Below are 26,319 nucleotides of genomic sequence, written 5' to 3'. Positions count from 1 at the left end.
CAAAGGAGACAAAAAGAAAGTAAACAGATGGAAGTTTACCCAACTAAAAAGATTCTGCATGGCAAAGGAAATAATCAATAAAATGAAATGACAACCTACTAAATGGAAAAAGATGTTTCCAAATAATACATATGATAAGGAGTTAATATCCAAAATATATATTTTTAAAAAAAACTTCACACAACTCCACAACAAAAAAAACCCTGATCAGAACAATGGCTGAGGATCTGAATAGACATTTTCCCAAAGACGACACAGAAATGGCCAACAGGCACATCAAAAGATGTTCAACATTATTAATTACTAGGGAAATGCAAATCAAAACTACAGTGAGTTTTCACTTTGCACCTGTTAAAATGGCTGTTACCAAAAAGACAAGAAACAACAAGTGCTGGCGAGGATGTGCAGAAAAGGGAACCCTTGTGGACTGTGGGTGGGACTGCAAACTGGTGCAGCCACCAAGGAAAACAATTAAGGAGATTCCGCAAAAGATTAAGACTAGAACTATCATATGATCCAGCAATGCCACTTCTGAATAGCCAAAGAATTTAAAAACACTAATTAAAATGCTATACGCACCCCTGTGTTCACAGCAGCAGCACTATTCACAATGGCCAAAATATGACAACAACCTAAGTGCCTATAGAGGGATGAATGGGTAAAGAAGAAGACACACACACACAATGGAACACTATACTCAGCCATAAAAAAAAAGACAAAACCTTGCCATTTGTGATAACGCAGACAGACCTCGAGGGTATTATGATAAGGAAATAAGCCTGATGGAGAAAGACATACTGTATGATTTCACTCGTATGTGGAGTATTAAAACAAAAACAAACTCACCGATGTAGACAACAGACTGCTTTTTTACCAGAGGGGGAGGGGTGGAGGGAGGACACCACGGGGGAAGGGGGTCAACTGCATGGGGGCGGACGGACACCAGACCTTGGGTGGTGAGCACACTGTAGTGAATACAAATGTGGAATTACAATGTTGTACACCTGACACTTATATAATGTTGTGAACCAACATTACCGCAATAAAAATAAACAAAAGACAATGAAACAATTTACCAAGGCCACATGAGATGTTGAAACTCATACTTGGAGAAATTCCAATTGAAAGCGCACAGAGAAGGGTAAGAATCAAAGCCGGGCAACACCTCCCGCTGGGGTGCTGCAGAGAAGTGGGTGCTCGCACAGCCTGCGGATGGGCACCGAAGGGCCTACAACTCTTCAGGAGAGAAATCTGGCAACACCTAACAAAATCACTACACTCACCTTTAGACAGTGTAACCTGAAGATACACATCTCTAACGATATGAAAACCCACATGCACACAATTATTTATTGCAGACTGTCTGTCAGTGCAGATACTGGGGGAAAAAAACCTAAATGCCCACAGTCGTGGACAAGGGGACTGTTCTTTTGCGTTCTTTTGCTTTTTGAAGGCTGCCGGGCTACTCTTTCACTCCATACACGGGTATACTGTGCACTTCTGTCTGGCCCAGATCACTGCCTCCACGCTGCTCAAGCACTGAGTGGGGCGCATAATCTGCTGAATCAGTGTTTGCCACAGCTCGTTTAGCGACTGACTACCCGGGAAGCCTGGTTTCCCACCCTGGCTGCAGAGAACTATCGCTGCAGAACGGTTTCAGAAACGCTTGCTGGTGCCTGAACCCCTGCCCCACACCCACTAAGCTGGTGACTGTCACAGGCACCCAGGGCCCAGAGCTCCAGCCTTAAATGTCGTGTGAACAGCAGAGCAGGGCAGTGACCAAAACTTCAAAGGGTCCAACGACTCCACATTCCCCCACCCCTCAGGCTCTGTCTGGCCCCTGCAGACCACTGCTCACTGCCACCGCACTAGGTTTCCCCTTCACGTCTGAAGAGCTCTTCTGAAACCCACCGGACTCTGTCATTCCACTGCCCAGAGATCCAAAATCCCTCGGTGTCAATATCCTGAAACAGAACTCCAACTTGCTCCCCAGCACCCTTCTTTGCTCTCAACAACCTTAAGTCCAGATCCCTGCTTAAGCAGCCCATGCAATATATCAAACTATGCTTTTGTGTCCTCTCGGCCTAGGACTTCATTAGCACCTCAACAGTCTTGCAAGCTTCAGCTCAGCCTTCAAATTCCAGGTTCAATGTCATCTCATTCATAAAACCATCCCAGCTTTCCTGCAAGCTCCCAGAGCGCATGTACGCACTTCGGCCACCTGACACACAGCACTGCCGGTAAAGCAGCCTGGGGTGAAGGCTGCACTGGGGAAGGATTCACGTATTATCTATGTTTTCCAATAGGCACATCCCTCCCTGCATGTGGGGGCCCCACACAAAGCATTTCATTAACGTCAGTGAACTAAAAAACAAGTATTTCATTTTAATTCAATTCCCCTTTATAGAGAGTTGCCTTTTTTAAAACGAACATTAATTTAAGCATCAAACACAGACTTCTGGAAAAATCTGCAACCATGTTAGTAGCACGGATTTGGAACTTTCCTGAATTCCCAATAAAGACAAGCACGGCAACCACACAACAAACCAAACCACCGTGGCCGTTTACAACATAGTCAGGTAAACAGGGTGTCCCCTCCAGGTGCAAGATGCAAGCAGGCGGGGACAAACCAACTAACCAGAGACTTGAGGAAAGCCCTAAGGTGTCTCACACACCCAAGACCTGAGACCTGAGACCTGAGAACCCCAAACAACCGGTCTTCTCTGGGAAGAAGGGCAGGACACCCTGGGAAGGGCAGCTGAACTGGGAGGGGCTGTGCCCACTCCAACAGCAGGGGAGAAGGAGGAGCCGGCAGGGTGACCCCAGGGAGTCCTCTTGTGGCCCTGACAGGCCCTCCCAGCACGGGCCCTACAGAGGACGCACTGCTGGCAGGCGTTGCACTTCAGCGGGACCAGAACAGCAGGGACAACGTGAAGAGAGGAAAGTCCAGATAAAGTGTACACAGGGCACAGAGAGAGCCAGTGTCAGAAAGCAGAGGTATGACTTGTAGCATACACATGCACACACACACACACACACACACACACACACTCACACGTGCGCGCGCACCCACTAGGAAACTAAGCCAATTTCCAAAAACTCAAAGAAACTAATTTCACATAAAAATAAGCAGAGTATCAGGATCAAATCCCTTACAAAATTACTATGAAAATAATGAGGGGTGGAATAATTTCCTTATAGAAAATGAAAGCATACTGGAATGAGTGCTCAAAAAAAAAAAAAAGGAACAAAACTGTTACTATTACAAAACAAACTAAAAGGCGTAAGAAAATATACAAGACATGAAACAACATAAATAAGAATTATAAAAACTCAGAAATGAGGTGACGGAATTCAAGAGCTACTAGAAACGTTAAAAAGTGAGTTCTGATGGGGCACAAGACCAAGCAGGCAAACAAGATACAACACATGGATAGTGGGAGTCCCTAAAAAACAAAACTATGAGAGGAGAAAAAATAAACAGTAAAAACTGTAACTAAAAAAATAAAGACAAAATAACAGTAAAAACTATAATTAGAAAATAAAAACTTTCCCAATGTTTTTAACTGAAATTACACTGTGCTCTAAGAACACTCATCTCTGTAGCTGCCTGTTATCTGATATGTCGGTTCACAGGGACTAACACCAAGATATATTCAAATAACACGACTAGGTTTTTAAGAAAAAGATTTTTCTGACATCTAGGCAAGAAGACCTTTTAACTTATAAAGAAAAGAACCTTAGATTATCGCCGCATCTGGGTAGCAACATGTTATGCCAAAGATGATACAGAGATACTCGAGGGAAACAGTGAGCCAGGACTTTGTGTCCAGTAGAACTGACCTTCAGATACAAAAGGACACAGATAAACGAGTAAACACGCGAGGAGACAGAGGATACTGTTTTCATGGTCCCTTCCTATGGAATCTAATCAAGGACGACATTCTGACAATCAAAGTGACAAGGGACACAGGTGAGGACTGGTGATAAGCATTCAGTATATTCTTACTTATAGCAGTAAGATGAAATAGGAGTTAGGGTGAGAGAATTACAGTGTGATAGCTGTATCACAGAGATATAGTAAAGCCATTTTTTTAAATGGGTAGAGGGACAGGAACAGCATGTGTAAAAAATTTTTAATGCTGTTTCCAGCAATCAAGACAGAGTGGTGGAGTTATCACCACGTTGAGGCCATCGGAGGCTCTGCACTGGACTTACTGGAAGACTAAGGTGGCGCCTTCCCAGGGAATTTTCAACATACATGCAAAATATTCTATTTTTCCTCATGTATCTTGACCACACAAATTTTTAAATGTGTCAAAAGATAGTTAGTTTTTCTATGTTTCCATGAGAAGATGTCCCAGACAATGCTTATTGTTATGGAGGTGTGTGTGTGGGGGGGGATTTAAAAGCCATACGAGCCCTAGCTGGCGTAGCTCAGTGGATTGAGCGCGGGCTGAGAACCAAAGTGTCACAGGTTCAATTCCTAGTCAGGGCACATGCCTGGGTTGCAGGCCACAACCCCCAGCAACCGCACACTGATGTTTCTCTCTCTATCTCCCTCCCTTCTTCCCTCTCCAAAAAATAAATAAATAAAATCTTAAAAAAAAAAAGCCATACAATATGACCGTGTTTGCTCGTACACGCACGCACATACTATACGGTTGTAGCTTCTGAACAGAGGGAAGAGCATCAAAGGATTTCCTTTCACCGTGTTCTCCTTTCTGAGACCGTAAGAGCCATGAGCAGCAGTGACCTCTGTGTTTGCATCTCTGCCTGGGAGTGAGCTGAGTTTATGGCAAACGAGAGACGCATGACTCTGCAGCACGGGAATGTGACTGGTCTCACCAGAGATGCGCTGCAATTGTGAAGCGTGCGTCAGCTTTGTAAGACTCTATGGGGGAAAGGTAGAGTACATCGATTTTTAAATACTCACCAAATGCTGAAAAACGGTATTTTGGATATACCGAGGCCAATAAATAAGATCTACTGTAAAATTAATTTCACCCGTATTTCATTTTTTAAGATGAAGGCTAGACAACTGTGACTTGCACGTGTGCTCCGCACTGTATCGCTACTGGACAATGCTGCCACAGAGACCTCCTAAGACAGAGACCTCCTAAGAGTGACCATGCTGACCAGAGTGGCCTCTAGGAAATGACGTTTTATCGGGTTTTAACCAAGCACTAAGCAGGAAGGGGATGTCACAATGATTGAGATTTCTGACGCTGGAGCCAGGGTGGACAACCACCTAGTATACAGAGCCCCGGCGCTGAGGCCCTGCAGAGAGAGCAGAGTCCACAAGGCAGGCTCTGCCTGTGTTTGCTTTCTGATGGAATTCCAGGGCCTGTAACATTGCTTGGCACACACTGGAGCACCAGAAAATTACTTAGCCTTGAAGAATGAATAGGAGTTCTGTAGTTTCTAATATTCTAACATGAAGAAAGTGTCCTCTGGGAATGCAAACAGAAGACTGAAGCAAATCATATTATTTATTATTCTTGATTAATAGCAGAAAATGTTGAGTGCTAATCCACAGACTTTTTATACCCTTAAAAATGAAGTTACCTCCACCTTAAGTGTAACTGACCATCCAGGTCAAAGAATATGGATTTGTGCTTATTTGGCAACACGTGGTATCTATACTGCAGGTCACTGACGAAAGAATACAGCCTCGAATTATCTCCCTCGCTTACAACTGTTACCAAAAGCCCACTTGGTCGCCTCAAGGAGAATGCCTTTCACATTCCCATCAGTGTTTCTCCAAAATCTGATGCCAGCGGCCATGGCCTCCCATTTCAAAGTAAAACATTTCTTAAAATCAATGTTAGGGGCCCCAACCCAGACCAAGTGAGTCAACTGGGGGTGACCCGGATGATTCCTCTGTACAATAAAACTGCTCTGCATCAGTGGTCAGAAGCCACAGCCTCTAGGCCAAATTGGGCTGGCTGCCCACTTTTGTAAATAAAGTTTTATTGGAACATAGCCATACCATTTTTTTTTGGTCTATTGTCCGTGGCTGCTTTTGCAATACAACTGCAGAGTTGCAGCACAGTGAGAGATTTAGCCTGCAAAGCCTGAAATACTATCATCAGGCTCTCGACAGCCCAAGTTTGCTGACGATGCTCTAACTGAGCTAACTTTTATTCTGGATCAACTCAGAACACCAAAGGACTGTGCTGCAGCCTCAGAGAATGAAATCAAATGAATTCTGGTTTGACAGACAAGCCTCTCAGCTTGCTCTGACAGGGAGGGCTACTTTCAAAACCCCTCAAAACCATTTCCTGGAGGGATGGCTGCGGAAGACTTCCCCTCTGCCCCAGACTCCCTCTGATGAGGCCCAGAGGCAGCACGGCTCTGTGCCTAGCACGGCAGTTAACTGTCTAAGGACAGCAGCGTTGTGAACGGCACACTCGCCTCATCCCATGTATCTCCTGACAACACTCTCGGGGCTGGCACCCTTCTCGTGGCAAAAGGAGACTGAAGCTCTGGAAGAGGCCGGCTACTGAGTCAACTCATACTGACCTTCTGGACAGGAGCTCGCAGACCTGCCCGAGTATCATCCCTACTATGAGGTGTGACACTTAACACATTCAGAAAATCAGGTTCTGTTCTCTCAGCATCCAAGATATTTCCCTGCTTTACTTAAGCTAATGATCTATAGCAAATACACCATTTTCCCACACCTGAATTCCTAACAAACCAAGGCACAATCAATAGTAGAAAGGAGAAACATTTCGCCTGATGTGTCTTATTTTGCCTATTTAAAAACTAAAAGGTACTAGGAAAAAACAAATGCAATGTGATGATAACACCTACAATCTCCAGAGAATGATCTGGCTTCTACCTTATGAAATTACAAAAAAGAACAATTTAAACCCAATGTCAGCAAAAAAAAAAAAAAAATACTACAGTAAGAGCAGAAATCAATTAAACAGAACACAAAACAAAAAATATTAATGAAAACAAAAGCTGGTACTTTGAAAAGATCCATCAAAATTGTTAAACCACGAGCCACACAAACCAAGAAATAAAAGACACAAAAGAAAAAACAAAACACCCTCATTGCAGATCAATAGCAGTAAAATAAGGGAACATTGTTAACAATTTTATGTTCACAAATGAAATGAAAGAAACAAACACTCTGAAAGATACAAACTATCAAAGCTACCTAAAAAAAATCTAACTAACAAAAGAAACACATAAATGAATACGTCCATTTAACATCAAAGAACTGGAATTTACACTTAAAAGCCTTCCCACAAAGAAGACTCCAGGACCAGATGGCTGGCTACACTGATGAACCCAGGGAACATTAAGGAAGAAATAACATCAACTGCACACATGAGAGGAAGGAATGCTTCCCAACTGCTTGCTAGTAGCTAGTGGCTAGCAGCTTTCCCTGACGCCAAAACCAGATAAAAACAATACTCGAAAAAAGTACTGACCAGTGTTTTTTATGAGCATAGAAACAAACACCTTCAACACATCAGCAAATCAATCCAACGATATATAAAATGGATGCTACATCACAACCAAGAGGAATTTATCTTGGGAATGCAAGGCTATTCAACACTCAAAACGCAAGGAAATGACCATACCAATACACCAAGAAGAAAAGTTATGGTAACCTCATTTCTTTTCTTTTTTTAAGGTTTTATTTATTTATTTTTAGAGAGAGGAGAAGGGAGGGAGAAAGAGAGGGAGAGAAATGTCAGCATGTGGTTGCCTCTCACGTGGCTCCTACTGAGGACCTGGCCCACAACCCAGGCACGTGCCCTGACTGGGAATTGAACTGGAGACTCTTCAGTTCACAGGCTGGTGCTCAATCCACTGAGCTACACAAGCCAAGGCAACTTGCCCATTTCTAAAGGGAAGGAGGCAGACCAGGACTCAAGGGCAGGGTGGACAAAGCTCTTACTCTTACCCAGCTTGCTACTATTTGCTCTGTGCCCATCTGTAAGTGTTTAAGCAATAGCTCAGGGTCTACAAGTTTCAAATCAACAAGTATCTTTTACGATTTTATTACCCACACGACCTGGTTTACTTTAAATCACAAGCTTACAATGCATGTGTATGTACTCAGAAAGGCTGAAACAGTTTACAAGTTATACAACATACAGTGTCTCTTATCTGATCACTCCGAATTTTTAAAATAACTTCAATTTCTTCACGCAGGAATGAAAACAGCAAATATACAAATAACCACACCAAAAAGGATATTTGAAAAAGTAATTATGTTCGCTTCTGACCTTAATAAAGAATTTATTGCAAGTCTAATTTTAAACAAAGGAATATAGAAAAGTTTTTCCCCTTTCTTTGGGCTTCCTGACATCTGGCTTTCCTCTATTGTTTCCAAAAGCTGCCGATATCCTGAGTTACACACGGATTATTTACTGCAGCAGAAACTCACCCTGTGAAGCGTCACCGTGTGCTGTTCCCATATAGCAGTTTCCTCCATTGCTGTGCTCTGATAAAGGAAAAGAAAAACAAGTCACTTATCTTTTAAGAAAATGTCTTTAATAAAGCGAGCGAGAACATCTAGAGAACAATTTAGCACATTAACATCCATACTATTATATTAGGTACTCCAAAAAGAGCTTAATAATTATGGAAGGGTTTTTTTGTTGTTTGCTTTTGCTGTAAGAGACAGGAAACTACACACAGGAACTTCCTTTGTTTTTAACTTAATTTGGACAGATGCCGCTCTGTTCCTTTCTTGCCAGCTAAAATCAGTATTCCAGCTAATTCTGCAACTTTATACTTAACATGAGGTAGAAAAGAATAAAAGTTGGAATAATATCATCTTAAAATATCTATTGACACAAAACATTTCGAAGCATTCCTTACACTGTGCAAAGAAAAGGAGAAAGTCAAATACCTCTGAACTCAGCAATTATAAATATCCATGTTACAGGAAACAAGATGGGACCGTTTGATAGGCTTGGTCAATGGCTGCTTGCATATCACAATTAAACGCTATTGGCCTACCTAGTTAAGGTTATACTACAAAACTGTCTTCAAGCTTTTTTTTCTAGGGTGGAAAAACAGCTTTTCTAGTATACTATTACACACACACATCCACACATGAAACAAAAAAAGAAAAACAAACAGACAACTCCATAAAAACTCCCCAAGGATCACCATAAAGTAAGAGCAATACAAGCTCCAATGAAGGTCCTACTCAAACCACTGTGTAGAGTTCAGGTTCATCTACAGTCAAGAAACTCTTACTAGAGAGGGAAATAAATTACTACCCGAGAGATGAGCACTAAAGAATTCAAAATAAATTTCTTATAAATTGTGTTATGCTCTTGAAGGCTTTAAGTAATTCAGCTCCTCTTACTGCTACCCCTTTATGGAACTGGGGCTCCTAAAAATAATGCACCGATAAACAGCTTCTTTAAAGGCCTTTGCCTAGGCAACCAAAAGTGGGGGGGGGAGGGGAGAATGCTGAGCAGAGTTCTGTTGTGACTGCCCACGTCACAAGCGCCAGCTGTTTTCCATCACACCCTGTCATCAGCATCACGGGAACGTGCCCATCAAGGTGCCAGGGGCCCAATTCTCCTTTCCCACAGCAACTTTAATCGAAGATTAATGCTACTTTAGAAAATGAACCCCTATGAAGAAAGCCTGCTTCCCTAAACTCAAAGCAACTAGATTAACTTTCCTGCCCAATGAATACGAGAGGGAGAGAAAGGATCTCTCTGTTCACTCCCACAGATAAGAACTGCCAAGCTTACCAGTGTTTTGTTTCAACCTTCCAATCGAGTGCAGCAAGCCTCCCTTTAATGAGACCTCTGCTGGAAACAGGGCTGTTTTGTTTTAACAAAAATTGACCAGGATTTAATGTATTAAAAGAAAACCCCTCCATTGGTGTGAAGCAATGATGATGTAAGTAATTCTGCTGACAAGCATTAGTTCTCCTAAGAAACACTCATGATCACAGTATCTGCCCTAAGTGCCCGTCCGCCCGACCCTCACTGACAATGAAGACACAGCTGCTCGCACAGCCCAGCTCCTCTCTCCCTGACCCCTCTCCAACCGCGGCACTGCCTCTGGCCTGTTCAATCCCCTTCCCATCGGTGGGAACTGAGGGACCCGCATGCAGGCAAAGGCCTGGAGAGCCTCCACTCGGGTATGAAAGGGTTCACCACCCTCCATGTGGTTTTAATGAGCACAGTTTTCCATTTTGTGAGAGAATATCGATCAATGGGGAAACTGACTTAATGTTAATTCTGTGGAACAGCTTATAGGTTGTTAGCCTCACTCGGTTGAAACACGAGTGGGGAAGGCAAGGCTGAAAGGACGGATGGAATGCTGACAGTGATCACATCCGAGTGAAGGGATCGCGGGTGACGAGTCTTCATTAGTTCTTTTATCTCTGGGCTCTCCTTTCATCATTCCCAATCTCAACACAGTGCCAAAGTCTTTTAAGCCACATTTACCAAATCCTGTCTGAAGCTTCAGATATCTATTTTTAACTTAGCTTTTGGAAAACCAAATATTTAAGAAGACTGTTTTATAGTTAATTAGAAAAGACATTTAATCTACTGTTACTAAGGGATTTACTATATTCTTCCGACTATAAGACACACCCTCCCCCCAAAATTTGGGAGGAATAATGGTTGTTAATGCTGCTGTTGAGTTCTGTTTACATTTACATTGGCGAAATATTATGTTATTTATGTTATTAAATATTTTACCCCATTTTTTGCTTCAAATTTTTCCCCTATTTTCCTCCTCTAAAACCTAGCTACGTCTTATGGTCCGAAAAAATACATACAGTAAGGTCTTACAGTGCAAACTTTAAGGGGAGTAACCGCATGAGAAACTTCCACTGTTTTGTTGGTATAAGATAAGGGGAAAAATTAAAATATTAAAACAATTCTTCTCAGCAGTCCAATCAAAATAGGTTTCTTCTTTGGAGGGATTAGAAAAGTACACATCTCAACTAACTCAACAGCTTCCCCCAAAACGGTAATGAAATGCAATGCCTCACTTCTCTGTGCAGGCCAGAGCTAGTCTTCTCAGCTTGGTTTACCAGATGGGGGACTATGCACAGGCAGGCAACAGAGAATGAAACATCAGCGAGGTAGGCAGGCTGGCTCTTGACCAGCACACTAAATCAAGTGAATCCACAATATGAATGAGTATTATGCCTTGCCAATACTTATCACTTAAAAAAAAAAAAAGAAGAAAATGTATTCCTAGGTTAAACAATAAGCCATGTCATCTCTCTTCACTCTCCAGCCCTTGGTTTCCTTCAGTAGAAAAAGCAGCAAAATTCTACCCACGGTTGTTTGTAAACCCAGCAGACCCCAAGGAGTCCTGAACACACTGAGGGATGACCGGATGGGTGGACACACCGATGTATAATATGCAAATGCAGTAAAATAGAAGAAGAAAATCTCAGTTGTCAGGACTCAAGGTTATTCATTGTAAAATTCTCTCAACTCTGCTATACTCAAAAACAACTGCCATAAACTGTGGAGGGGTGAAGGGGAAGGAGCTTCTTCCAGTACATCACTCAGACACGAAGGCTAAAAGAGAGAGAAAACACGCACCAGTGAATTTATCAGCACTCTTTTCGTGAGCACTACATAAAGACGAAAGGAGAAGGGGGCTTCCTTTGGAAGATCTAAACAAGGGGCCTCTGGGGTGCAGCAATGGAAATGGGGGTGGGGTGGTGAGAATCTTTTCACTATGAACCCTTTTGCAGTTTTCATCAAGTTCATCTTTTATCTATTAAAATAAATAATTTTTAGAACACTGTTATTGCAAACTTGCTTGTCATTTTTCCCATGACCAAGCTAGCGTTCTCCAAAAAAAAAAAAAAAAAAGCAGAATGCATAATTGTGTGACTTGGACCAAGACCTTCCAGAAATCTATACTTCTCAGTCCCCGAATGTTCAGGTCTGTGGGAGACCAAGGAAAAAGTGTGATTCCTACAGCGGGATTCCAGTACTATCCCTCCTCAGTAACTCTGAAAAATGCTGTTCAATGGAAAATGAGCTAGATCAGAAACAGCAAGACCAGAGCCCACACCTGCCATTAACCACTAGACGGTGACCCCAGTTGTCCTATCAAGTTAGGGAACTGGATGAGATTTTTCTCAAGTGAAAACGTCCTCTGGCTCCAAAATGCCATCAGACCGCAATTCCAGCTGTAGTTAGTCCCCACAGGCCCCGACTCTGTACACAGTGACGCACCCCAGAAGGCATGGAGACATCGTGCGGTCTGTGACTACTGGGTCCTCAGCCCTGCATCCATTTCTCCGTCAGCACCAATGGACTAGAATCACAATTTCTGAAGAAGCAAAAAGCTGCATTTCAGAATCTACCAAGAGCTTCTTTGGTTTCTTTGTTCCAAGCTCCAGCTGGCAAAGACACTACTCAGATCGCCAACTCGGAAGGGCTTCCTGCCAAAACTTCAGATCCCCATTCTAGGCAGTTTCACTGTCCTTTAGGGCGGACGACAAATCAAATGGAGAAAAGACTGGAGAACAGAAACTGAAAACACAGGGTGAACCTATAATTGGAAGAAGGTCAAATAAAAAATAGAATAAATAAAGCTAGTGTTCTCCAAATAATCTTAGCGCATAAGAAAAACTTTATACATTATCTAAATATATAAGCAGCCAGTTAAATTTTACTATCCTTATGGCTATAATAACAAAAGAATTCATTCATTCATTCAACAAACATTTACCAGACATGCTAAGTGCTGTGGAGACAAAACGAGGTCCCCCCTCCTCCTTCCGGCCCAACGAGGCTTGGAACAATACATAAATGGTTTGTGCGCGGCGCTGTCCTGGGGGATGGGAGGACTCTGTGTGCTGTGATGATCAGAGGCTGAGTCTCTGAGGAAGCAACACTGGAGTTCAGGCTTGAAGGGTGATCAGGAAAAAGTGCGGAAAGTGGTTTTGGAGGAAGAAACAGTGTGTCAGCAAGGTTATGGATGTTGTACACGAAACTGGCTTTGATATGGCCACCAAGCTCCACCTGTGGACTAGGGAAAGGGCAGAAAGAGAAGCTGCCCAAGCACCATCACCACAGGTCCAGCAATGCTACAGACTTGAAACTCCAGGGGAAATCACTAGGGCATGTGAGGCAATCAAATGATAAAGCCAGAACTCCTGAAGGCCGCTGTGTGGAAGCTGGTTTTGCAGCAGGGAGATCAGTTAAAAGTTTAAGTGAAAAGGGGGAGGAGTCAAAGAGGGCTGGTTTCTGAACTAGGGGACTGAAGGAAAAAGCAGATACAAGATTACAAATTCAGTTTAACATCCTTAATTTAAGGTGCCATCGAACAATTGGCAAGAGTAACAGGCAATAGGCAGGAAGATCAAGACCAAGACTGGAGTAAATAAGGACCCCGAAGTAATCAACAAAGTAGTATTAAACCCAAGAGAAAAGATCCAATTACCCAAGGACCAAGATGACAGATATTTCACAGGGAAAAAAGGAGGAACCAAACTAACTTGAGAAGGAGCAGCTAGTGAGGATACAAGGTAAGCAACGGAGGATACAAGAAAGCGCAAGTTTGAGGAGTAACAGGATTAACGCAGCCTCAGGTAAGTATCAATGACAAAAACATTAACCTTAGAGAGGAGACCCACCGCCTTCGCCAAAGCATCAAGGTAAACATCATCAGTAACAAGTCACACCAACATCGTGAACCCCATGACAGGCTGCACCAAGGCCACAGCAGGATTTCCCAAAATGCATCACCTATTCCAACGAGGAGAGAACATCTGATAAACTAAATGGAGCTGCATTCCACAAAATGATCAATCAATTCTCTCCTAAACTGCAAAGGTCATAAAAGACAGAGAGAAGGCTTGAGGGTCTGTGACAGATTCAGAGACACCAAAAAAAAAAAAAAATGACCAATTCAATGCAATGTGGAATCCTCAAACAGAAGAAAGGAAACTGGCATAATCTGAATACAGTCTGTAGTGTAGTTATTGTGGTACTGATGTTCACTTCTTATTCTCGAAAATTGTTCTATGGTTATATAAAATGTAAGAGGGATATATGGCCACTCTAAAATTTTTGCAACTTTTCTCTAAGGCTGTGATTTATTCAAGATTAGGGGTTTTAAAAAATCCTTTCAGTTTAAATAATAACATGTATGAAAAATCATGAGACTTACACATCAAAGCACTCAATGAAAAACAGACCAAATCTGTAGACTCACCAGGCCATATTTCTTTACTACTGGCCTCCTTTCTTCGCCTTAAATCATAAACTAGTTTAAACAAATCATGACATACCTAAGTAAAAAGGTGACAAGCTATGTGTCAACTGCGGAGTTCACTTAGGTGCTCCCATCAGGTCAGGGACTCCCCCTTGGTGCCAAGCCCAGCCACCTTGAGGCTGACAATCTTACTGCTCAGGTGGCAGCAGTAATGGGTCAGGTTCAATGGTAAGTGGGCTGATTTTAATTCATGCCACTTAGGCATTACAATTGTTGATTAGGAATTTCCCATCCACAAACAAAGAAGAAACATCCTTTATTTTCATGTAAAACCGAGCTGTTTAAGTAACATGACAGATAATACCTATCCAACACAGTACCCTAGTAGAAAAGATGGACTAAGAGGCCAAAGACACAAGTGTCAAAAGAGGCTATGAGCACAGCCACTAAACCCGTGGGGAAAGCACTCAAATTCACTACTCGGCAGGGGAGTACAAACTCGTAGGAGGGACTAGAAATCAATTATTCGTCTAGGAAAGACCCACACCAAGACAGCTGCTAGCAAAACGCCAGGTCACTGAGCCACTTCCCCAGGAGCTGCTGGCTGGCTGCTCCAGCAGCCTCCTTCCCTTGCAGAAAAGGAACACGCAGCTAGTGCTGCAGACGCACTGGGATCTTCTGGGCTGAATTTAAGCTTTAAACTCATCTGCTACCAGGAAGGGAGTAATCGAGTAAAAAAGGTAACTCTGGTCTAGGAGAGATGTCAGATATTAAGCAAATATCCAGCAAGCAAACTAGCAGAAGCTGTAAGTGCTATACAGGGAAATTCTGGGGAGCTCACAGCAGAGTTCTGATATAGTCTCTGGCTTCAGGGCAGGGTTCTCAAGGAAAAGAACTGGACAGGGGCTAGGTGAAGGAGGGACAAGCTTTCCAGGTAGATAAAACAGCATATACAAAAGCCCCAGGGTACTGACATGCTTCTCTTGTTCATTCAAACAATATTTGAGTTTACTAAATGCCAGACCCTGTGTTTAGCTCTGCAAATAAGAGGACACAATCAGTTTGACCTTGTCCTCAAGGGGGCTATAGTCTAGCAGAACTGGATGACCAAAAAATTTCACAACCAAGTGCATAATCACAGGCTTAAATACTACAAAAAAGAAAGAAAGAAAAATGGTGCCACGAGGGAGGCTCAAAGAGGAAGCTGGTAGGAAAGGCAGGACCTGGTAGGAACAGCAGCGAGGACAGCACAGTTTGGGAACAAGGAGTACGAAGGAGAAAGACGCAAGGGGAGGCCAGGGGCAGGCAGAGGCCAAGTAATCCAGTAGGAGCTCAGCGACCACATTACGGATTTTGGCCCTTCATTCCTAAAGGCAATAAAGACCTTAGCAGTTTTAGGATGAGTTGGGGTGCAGGGGGGAGGGGACACTAATCAAAAGTGGATTCTGAAAAGATCATTTTAGAAAAACAGATTGTAAGTGGGGAGAAGGGGTATGATACTTCTTAGGAGGCTGTTACAGGAAAACAGAGAGATTATAATGGATTATAGTGGTGTGTATGTGCGTGTGTGTGTTAGGGGAGGGGGCTGTAAACATTAGGAAGTACAGATGGAACAAGCAGAAAGACAGGAGGTAAAAACTGAACAGAATTTGCTGATCATTCACCACACAGGATGGATACCCCAAACTGGGCCAGGTGCACTGGATTTGGCATAGTCTTGAACCTCTATTCCCCAACCCAGCAGACTACACACTGCCTCTCTTCTTTAATGCTATAGTCATTTTTAAAAACTAAGGAGTTCAAGGGTCTTTCTGAAACCACAGCATACCTTGTTGGGCTGGGACTCCTCATCTACAGGCTGACATTTGTCCAGTATCCAATAAATACATAAATACAGACACACACAAATTAGATGTTTGTACAAGTGTGCACACATGCAAACACAGCTCCTATACGCCTCTTCTCTGGTATTAGGATGGGCCTCACTTAAATGTTTTTAAGAGATACGGCTAATGTAATGGCTTATGAGGCGCTGGGCACTGCGCCAGAGCCCAGCCACCCTGAGAGGGGTGCTGCTCCCTTCCACTGCCTTTCAGATAAGAAAACAGCTATTAAGTGGTGGCCGCAACATTCAGAGTCCAGAGCCCAAAGTCATAAAGTAATACAGACCGAGGGCTCCTCGACAATCGTTTTTTCAGTACTTTTGTCACCTGACCTCCCTCCGTGCAGGACCCAGTCTGCTGCGGGTCCCTCTCCTGGAACTTCCCCTCGCTGACCTTTCTCTGTGCCACTACCCTCAGCCTACATTCAAATGAAGAACTTGCGGTCAGGAAAACACCAGTCAGAGACCGCCACCAGGTGGGAAAGTGTGGCTACAGGACATACAATCAACCAGTTTTGGTCCAAGAAGGTATGAGGAAAATCAGGAAGAAAAATGATCCCCAAGAAAAGCAAGCAAAAGACTTGAACAGGCCATAAATATAAAAAGTTGCTCATCTAGTCAAAGAAATTCAAATCAGAACTGCAATGAGATTATACGATGGACCCCCTGTAAGGGCTGACATTACAGCCATTGATACCGAGTGCTGGTACAACTCAGGGCAGCAGAAATTCCTTCACAGAGGGTGAAGAGTGTAAGAGGTACGGCCTCTTTGGAAAAGACGCTACCTACTAAGACTGAAGACGCATTAAGCAATCCAGTAGCAACACCGTCCCTAAATACATAAACACATGCAATGTTCACCAAGAGGCACCTGCAAGTCTTCGGGGAAGCAGTATTCTTAACAGCCAGCCTTAGGAGAGAACCCGAGTGCCCGTCCCGGCAGACTGAGTCCACTGGCACAGTCCTGCAACACCGGACAGAGGTGCAGACGAGTCCGAGAATACACAACAACACAGGAATCTTAAAAACCAAGTCAGAACAGTGGCTGCCTTGGGGGAGGAAAGGTGTTAACAACAGGACAGTGGCCTTAGCATTTTGCAGGGTGATGTTATTGAGAAGAGGCAAGTGGTGCGGGAAGCTTCTGAGACGTTGGCAATATTCTACTATTTGGCCTGGATCATGTTTACATGGGTGTTCGCTTTAGAGTAATTCATTCAAGTCCGTTTGTTTTGTGTACTTTTATACAGGTACTGCATTTCACAATGAAAAGACAGAAAAGAATGAAATCAGCTGACAGCATTTAAGTCGAGGTAATTTACATAAAAATCCGGATTGACAGCCTGCTTGAAAAAACTGGCAGATCTGGCCCGTCTTCCTCCTCGCCAACGATCAGCTGGAGTTGAGCAACAGCCACTTCCTCCAGCCCAGCTTGTGCTCTCTGACCGCCAGGGCACTCTCTCCGCACTTTATGATTCATGCTGCTGGGCTGGTCGAAGACGCACCCAACCCCATTCCACAGGCAGCTCCCCGGCACTCCTTTAGAACACAAGCACATCTAGGCACATGCACATGGGAATGATGAAGCGTGTGAGCAGGAGCAAGTGAACTGAACCTCAGATTCCTCACTGATTAAACAGAGATACCAGTAGTACCTAACAGAGGGGACATTAAATGAAATGACACACAAAACACTTAGCTTAGTGCTTGTCACAGAACCAGTGTCCAGTATCATGGGGCCATTATTTATTACTGACACAGTTCTCATTTTTACGACAAGAGCTTGAATCTGTCTGCCATGGGCACCCTATTCTGATTGTCCAGGCACTACAGCATCAAAATACAGGTTTGTTTGTTTAAATATTCTAACACTCAGCACTGTTAAAAACAAAAACCACCGGTAAATAAATCTTCCAAAGCTTCTTTATGTGCCACAAAGGGAAAGATTTCCCACAATTATATTTTGAAAAGTAGACTTGTTTTCATTGTTTTTTTTTTTGTCCAACACACGTATTTTGTCTGATTGTGGCTTTTACTGGTCTGATCAGTCAAATAACATGGACGCATACAGATGATAGACTTTAAGACCTTAGTCATAAACTGCCCTCAAAACTAAAACCGGCTGTTCAAGGTGAACACCGGAAGCAGCCTACTACCTTTCACACAGTCCTTAGTACCCCCACAACTGACGAACATGCTTCATCTACTCCTGCCCCTCAGACAGAGGCACACCAGCATTTTCTCCGCAAACCGCAGAAGTCTAATTCAAACTATTTTTTCCCAGCCAGTCTGGCAGTAAGCCCTCATACAATGGATTACTGGGAATTTCATCCCTGGATACAATGAAAACGAATGAACTATAGCTACCCACAACATCAATCATCTAAACACAATGCTCAGCCAAAGCAGCAATACACAACAGAACCCACACTGCACGGTTCCATTTGTGCAAAGTTCCCAGGCAAAACTACAGTGCTTATGGAATGCATAATTAAGTGGTGAAATTGTGAAGAAAAGCTACAAAGTGGGCACCGCAGAAAACAAGATCGTTGCCATCTTTGGGGGAAGGACACAATCTAGAACTGGCACGGTAGGGAGCCTGGCATCCGGCGTCACGTACAGCATTCCACCTGTTGCTCCCCATGTGCACCATGAAAATGTGCCAGGAGTGCAGACGCGTGTACGCTGCTCTATCTCCAGCACCTGAAATGGTGCCTGGTACGTACCAGGTTTGCAATAAATATCCATTGAGGAAGAACTCCAAACTGTTAGGCATTTCACAGCTTGTTACACCCTACGTAAACAGTTAACGGCTAGCAGACTGTACATTGTCCACATCAGTTTATTCAAGGAGTTATTAATTATGTAAGTAAATTCTAATTTCTCCATAGTTCTTAATCTTTTCTCCTATGGAGATCCTTTTACAAAACATGTGGGTTTATCCAGATTTAATTAAAGCACTTTTCTGTTAACCAAAAAATATGCAGAAAATCAACTCTTACAGCAAGCCCAAGGTTTAGCTGTAATCACACCACTTTCCCAACCACAAGTCACCAGCATGCAGTGCTATTAAGGAGGACCATAATCATGTTCATATTCATTTTTCATGAGTAAGCAACACAAGTCCTTGGATCTTAAAGGGAAATCACACATTTCACAACTGACTGTTATAGTATACAGCATTGAAAACTGCAAGCTTCTACAGAGCAGGGATCTAGAAAATGTGCTCCATTTGTGTTTGCTGAGCTAACCAAAAAAAATTAGTCACTACTGATATCCTTCTAGATTTGATAATTATGTCCTGAATTAAGAGAGATAATCATAAAATAAATTGAATTCAGTCACCGGAAATGGTAAAACCCTGCATGGGTGTCCAACCTTTTGATGTCTCTGGGCCACACTGGAAGAAGAGTTGTCTTGGGCCACATATTAAATACACTGTGACACATAATCACATAAAAAATCTCTGAATGTTTTAAGTAACTTTACAATTTTGTGTCGGGCCGCAGGTGGACACCCCTGCAAGGTTACTACTGACAATTCCAAGAGAGTGAAAAAACTCTGAAGATAACCAAGAAAAAAATGAACTTTCACTCCTTGAGAATGTACATTATTAAAAAAAGCAAACAAAACAAAGAAATTTCAGCAAATTAATAAAGGTACGTGTGCTAATCTTATGCCCTGATAAATGCCCATAGAAAGTACTGTCAGCACCTGTTTCCACCTCCCTTCTGGGCACGAGAAACCAGAATGACTGAGGTCTTTCATCAGTCAACTCACTTGCCAACATTCTCCTAGTGAGAGCAGGTGGTTCCAATACAGTAACTGAAAGGTGTAATTCACACTAGTAAGAACTCATCTTTGGACGCATCCCGAAGTCAAGGGCCACGTGAGATTCAGTACTTAACACAACATATACAGCAGCCAGGACATTGTTATTGAATCTCAAATGGTGAGTTTTATGGTAATTTTGGCAACGTTGGTTTTCTGATGTTTTAAAGTAGTGCTTCTGTGGTGTAGTTGATCATTCAGAGTCAATTATTTTCATCCACTTTTATGATGTAAAATGAAATTTCCTACCCACATGCTCACCACACCCTTCTCATTATTAAGAATTTATCTGTTTAAGAAGGAATGGAAATAAAGCACCTGGCTAACCCATAAAGGAGCAACCCGAAGCCACCCTTCTCTGCAATAAATAAATGAAGAAGCACTCTAGGTCAGAGAAGGCAAAAGGCCTATTTTTATTGCTGCCCTATACTGCAAATACTGTTCTGAAACATGCCAATTTGAGATCAATTTAAAAATCAGTAAACTATCCTAATGTCTCTTCCTAAAAGATTCGAAGTTGTTAAACTAGTAAGTTTTAAGATTGTCTTTCAAAATTCAGAGATTCAAAGTATGTTCCAGTCAAATATTTCAGAAATATCATACTAGACACAAACTATCTTTTAACCTTATTCAGCATTTGATCAAGAACTCCAGAATTAAAAAACCACTTTGCTCAGTCCCCTCACTTGTCCTCGGTCCCCCCAGTGCTCGGTCAGTGCTCAATACTGGGTCCCTGCATGCCTGAGCACGTGACCCTGGGGCTAGGGGTGCAGGGCCATCAGGGGTGGGTGGCAGGCGCTACACATGAAGGGACAGCCAGACTCACAGTCTTTCAGAAGACTGAACTTCAATCATGTCAGGGTTATGTCCAAAAATATAATGTAATTCATTACACTTCCCAATTTTTCACCAAAATTATTATTTTTAAAGCCAATTTCCTTGGCAGCATAGTGATCTGTCTTATTTATACTTGGTTTTATTCTTAGAACTGTACTGAGTTTACATTTGGTCTCTAAATAGAAAAAAAGATTAAAGAGCAAGTAAAAGTCAGAGCCAGTGCATTGTTTCCAGGACTGAAAAAATGAGTGAAACTACTGTAATCTTTGTCCTTCAAACCAAACAGGAAACAGTACTATATACGCTGTATTACAGCCTCCAAGTCACAGATTGCTTTCAACCTCCTCATTTGTTGGTGTAGATGGCTGACCTCCTCTACCGCTTGCCGAGAGCATTCAGTGGGCAGCATGATCTCCCTTGAACGTGAAATAAAGGTCCGCAAGTCCCTAACATGAAAACATCAGTATTCAGAGAGACAGGCAGGGGTGGGGGGTAGGGGGGAGAGACAGTCTTTCCTGACTCTGCAGTACAATCCGCACCACCACACAACCTGGGGAGAAGGCCGTGTGTGACCTGAAACGCAGCTAGCTATCCAACAGAGCTGTCCTCAAACAAACTTAAGCGTTGTAAATGTGGTCAGGATAGTCAGCCAAGAAGAGTGCAAGTTACAGTTTCAACCATGAATGTCTAAAATGCAAAACAGGCTAGCATAAGTTAAAAGCCTTTTGCCTTAAATACTATAGGAATAGTTCTAGTGCAAAGTAATTATTGTACAAACACAACAGGTTCAGAAAAATGCACTACAGTAAAGCCTGTTGAAGGTGGAAGCCCATTACATTAAGCACAGTGAGTTTTTAGTTTACCTTTAAAGCAACATGAAACAAATAGACATTGATCAGTAACTACCAGAATAAAAGCTACATTACAACAGCCACTCAGGACACAATTCCTACCTGTAAAGAGTAATTTTCAATTACTGTTGGTTATTTACTTAGCTACCATATTTTGCCATGTATAAAGAGCACATTTTTCCCCAAGTTTTTGAGGGAAAAATAGGGACACTCATTTTACTTGGGTGTAATGATTCTCTACCATGAATGGGTATAGTAATCCCATGTATAATGCATACAAAACATGGGCGCATATTATATATAGCAAAACATGTAGTATCTACAGTTATCTTTCAGATGTTTTACTATTTAAAAAAAATCCATTGTGCCTTAGTTGACACAATAAATAGATTCCTAAGAAGTAGTGTAAATAATTTTCATACTAAACTACACTAGAATTTTACAGGTAATCGCAGGGAAAAAGATATGGTCCCTGAGACATAATGAGAACATTTAAGCAGAAAATCTAATAAGCACATATAACAGTACAATTTTAAATTTTATTGCTTCCGCCACAGTGAAACAGCTTGAAAATCCAGAAGCCACTACAACTTCCTTCAGCCACTTTCCATGATTCAACCAATGAAAATGTTCCTAATAATTGTTCATATCATTTTCTCGTGTAATTATTTAACAATTCTCCGGTGAGACAGAGAACCACCCTCAGGTTCCTGATGTCAACTGTTGAGTAATTTTATGCCAGGGACACTAGTTATGGTGCTCACAAAGTCAGGCATGTATCATGCACATGAGAACAGTTTCCTTTATTACTTCTTAAGTTATTTAGGTACAGAGGAGCCCTTTCCAACCGGAGTATATATTTTTTAAAAGTGACTATACTGTCTTCTAAGTACTCTATGATTTGCCCTTTTCCAAATTTCATTTCCATTTTTTTTTTGGCCTGAGGCATAAACCCAGACAAAACAAAACAAAACAAAGTTAACCAAGAGTCCCAGTACTGTTTACTAAATAACCTATCCTTTCTCTAATCTACGTTATTTTAACCATATATCCCTGCTTTTCCTTGTTGCTGGCTAAATGAATTTGGGTAGGTTACTTTCATTATCTGTTTCAGTCTCCCCATCCATAAAGTGGGAATAACAGCATCGCTCCCTCCATGGGCTACCCCGAGAATTACATGGTTCATTCGTGGTAAGCTCTCAGAACAATACCTGACGCGCAGGAAGCGCTGACAACCACAATCACTAGAAGCTCATAAACACACAGACGTTTCTGGACCCTTTGGTTCCACTGCCTGCTGCTGAACTGACAGACTGCTTTCAATTACTCTGAACTATAACTCATTAGAGGTTCTGATAGGACCTTCTTTCAAAATTCCGTGACTATCCTTCATTTATTTTATCAGATAAACTTTCTCATCCATATATCAAGTTTTCTATAAGGCAACACTGAAATTCTTTCTGAAATTGTATTACATTCATACATCACCTCTCAGGGAAAACTGGTATAGTCTACAATAGCGACTCTTCCCATCCAGCGAGTATATCATCTCATCTCATTTATTCAGGGTTTATTTTATGACCTTCTTTAAAATTCAGGTAATTTACCACTAATTGTTATATTTATTCCTAGGTTACAACCTTTTTGGAGAAAAATGTACTGGTATTTATCAGAACTTTAAATGCACATACCCTCTGACCCAGGAATTCCATTTTAAAGAACTAGAAATATATACAATATAAATACACAAATACAAAAACATGATGCTACTTACTACACTAGCAAAATCCTGGGAACGAGTTAGGCAGAGCTGATACACAGCATATTCCCGGGACAGAAAGCTATTCAACCATCACAAAGAACACAGCCTCACAGGTATTAGCTTAGAGGAGAGTTCTACAAACCATCAGGCAAAAAATAAAACAGCAGGCTGCCGAATTAATGTCGTATTTTTCTAATTGAGGGTGAGGTTAACAAAAGCATCACATGTAAAGTATTAAGTACCAAAGCCTGTCTCTCCGTAAGCACTTGAATCACCTTAAAAAATTAAATGTGACTTGAAAACAGAGGGTTGAATATTATTCCCTTTCACCTATTTTTCTATGGCCTGCTTTGCTCTACATAAGATTTCGCAAAGACCTCATAATACATCATTCAAAATAACAAGCTTTTTCACTCACATTTTCCTCATAAATATTTAAGAACACAAATGCCCTTAACAATACAATATTTACCTCATGATGCTTTTCATTATGGCATAAAATCTCAATACCATACTGCAGGAGGAAAAGTATTACTCCTTCTAAATCATCTTACTATGGCAATCCATCAAAAACTTAACTTCTCTCCAGTCTTGAAATCACCTTTTTAAGAGTGTGCTGTCTTGGCCACCAAGTGAGGGAGATCACACTTCAGGAACAAAGTGACTTTCTGTGTCACAGGCAAACAAAGCCTGTCTTCCTAGCAAAGGAAGCCCCAGAAAAGGGAAATAATATGAGCCTACTTTAAAATCAAAGCGAACTATTGCCTTTTTTTAAAAAAGCCACTGGATCAAGTTTTATCTTTAGATTGTTTTTCCAGCAATGTAAAGTCAAAAAAATACAAATTCAAGTCTTTTGAGAGACTACTGCATTCCTTAAAAGAATTCACTTGTATTCACCACTAAACAGAACCACTCTCGGGGAGCATGCCTGCTCCCAGGTACTACCAGTAAACAGTTCAAACAGAAAAATAAACACATAAAAACCGCAACCTGCTTAAGTACTTCAAAAATGATTCAAGTAATGGGTTTTTAAAGGGCGAGATTTTTTACTCTTCGCATTTCTGGATTACTCTAATTGCTAAAAAGGACAAAGGCTACTTTATGATGACAAAGATTTAAAATCTGCAAAAGTAGAGGATTTTAACTGACTTTTAGAACTTCCAACTTTTTGATGTAATACACAAGTAGGTTTCAAAGCACAGAGGAAATCTGATAGGAAATAGTGCTCCTTTTTTGCTGAACCCACAGATCTTGGTTAATGCTCATTTTTAAGAGTTCCTCTCATTGTCCACTTGTAGGGGCACTTTGTATTACTTTCGAAAAGTTTAATTCAAGTTAAACTATTAAAAAGTGTTAAGGGGGGGTTGGCTTTTTTTTCTATGTTGCCTTAGATAAATAATACAGGGTGGAAAAAAATATCCAACCTACTACACAAGCTGAGTGTTTTACTGTATCAATGTCTTATCGCTGGCTCGCGCATTCCACGAAGAGTGACATCAGATCGAAACTACAAGGTTTCGCCGGGACCAACCACTCCTCCAGATACAGCAGCCACCGGCTAAGCTGGAGGTGGCACCCCAAGCCCCGACCTCCGGCCCACGGCAGGCTCACGTCCCGGGCCGTGCGACCCACTCCCGACGCCGAGTTTCCCGGCGCAGGACCTGTTGCGCGTCCCCGCCGGCCGCGAGCCAGAGCCAGGCGCCGACGCCGGCAGCGATGCACCTGCCCGGGACGGCGGCTTTGCGCGCCAGCAGCCACCCCCCGCTCAGGCCCGCGCGGTCCCCGCCTGCACGGCCGACCCGCCGCCGCCGCCCCCGGGCAGCCGCCCGCGAGGAGGAGGGCGGGGCGCGGGCCCGACGCCGGCGGGCGGCCGCGCTCGCTCGGGATGCGCCCTGGCGGCCGCGGAGGCGCTCACCTTGGCGGCCGCGGCTCTGGCAGACATCTTGTCTCTCTCCGGCGCCGCGCGAGGCTCCTCGAACCCAAAACACCGTGCCCCGAGCCTGCCGGCTCCTCACGCCACAGCACAGATAAACATCTCCCGGGAGCGAGCGGGGCTGGGGGCGGGGGAGGCCGGACAGGCCCAGCCCACGGGGAGGGGACTCAACTCGGACAAAAGTCCGGGGAACGCCCGCCTGCCCGCCCCGCCCGGGTCTTCTCCAAGGGGCGCGCCCGGCCGGCGCCTCCCTCCGAGTGTGGCCACTCGCTCGTCCTCCCGAAGCTTTCGCTGCCCGGCCACGTCGGCCTCGCCCACTCGCCCCTCGGCAGCACCGGGGGCCTCCGGCCGTCCACGTAGCCCGCCCGGCGGCTCCTCGGAAGCCGTGTTCAGCACGTAACTTCCCTGGAACGAGTCGCGGAGAAGGGACGCGGCTTCTGAGAGAAGAGCCGGCGCCGGTAACTGCAAGCAGCCACGCAAACCTGCCGGCCTGGCCCGGCCCGGCCCACTGAGCATGCCCAGCTGGGTGGGGGCGGGGCCACGGTGGGGGCGGGGCGAGGCGAGCGGCCCGGGCCCGCTTCCTCCCGGGATACGACCCCCGTTGCGGAAGGAAGACCAGTTTCCGAAGTAACTTGTAAGGCTGAGTTTCCGCTGGCGGGGGAGTCTTCCTGTTTGTTTTCGTAAGGGGTCCGGCGGAAATCGTCCCCTAAGAGAGCAAGCTCCTGTGCCCACTCCCTTTTGATTTTTATCCGACTTGCCCACTTTGCCCTCCACCAGCCACGCTGGATTAGCCCCACGCAGGAGGGCAGCTCCTGCAAATACCTGACCATCCTTCCTTAACGTGGCAGATAAAGGTGGTCACAGTTGCACAGTTCCACGTGCTTGGGCCCTGCTGCCCCACTGAAGACAGAACGCCTTTTTTCTGTAAAGGACGTCGGGGCTTTCATCTCTTGATGAGCTCCTATCAAGGTCAAAAATAGTTGCACTCGTTCTCGACAAACCGACTGACCTAACTAAAACTGGTAAC

General features: G+C 43.4%; 1 protein-coding gene across 5 annotated transcripts in view; it reads right to left on the bottom strand.

The window, feature by feature from the left end:
• LOC123809588 (tight junction protein ZO-1) overlaps positions 1-25,787 on the bottom strand; it is a 79,205-nt gene extending 53,418 nt beyond the window's left edge. For all 5 annotated transcript variants that reach the window (XM_045824734.1, XM_045824735.1, XM_045824736.1 and 2 more), the window contains exons 1-2: positions 25,275-25,787; positions 8,414-8,470 (exon numbers count right to left, since the gene is read on the bottom strand). In XM_045824734.1, the coding sequence (XP_045680690.1) occupies positions 8,414-8,470; positions 25,275-25,301 (84 nt within the window). In that variant the 5' untranslated portion in view covers positions 25,302-25,787. The remainder of the gene's footprint in view (positions 1-8,413; positions 8,471-25,274) is intronic.
• Positions 25,788-26,319: the final 532 nt, after the last annotated feature.

Source organism: Phyllostomus hastatus, unplaced genomic scaffold, assembly GCF_019186645.2.
Source record: "Phyllostomus hastatus isolate PE091 unplaced genomic scaffold, TTU_PhHast_1.1 phas_scaffold_555, whole genome shotgun sequence".
NCBI lineage: Eukaryota > Metazoa > Chordata > Mammalia > Chiroptera > Phyllostomidae > Phyllostomus > Phyllostomus hastatus.
Note: the sequence above shows the minus strand (reverse complement) of the source record. Positions and strands in the feature narration are given on the sequence as shown.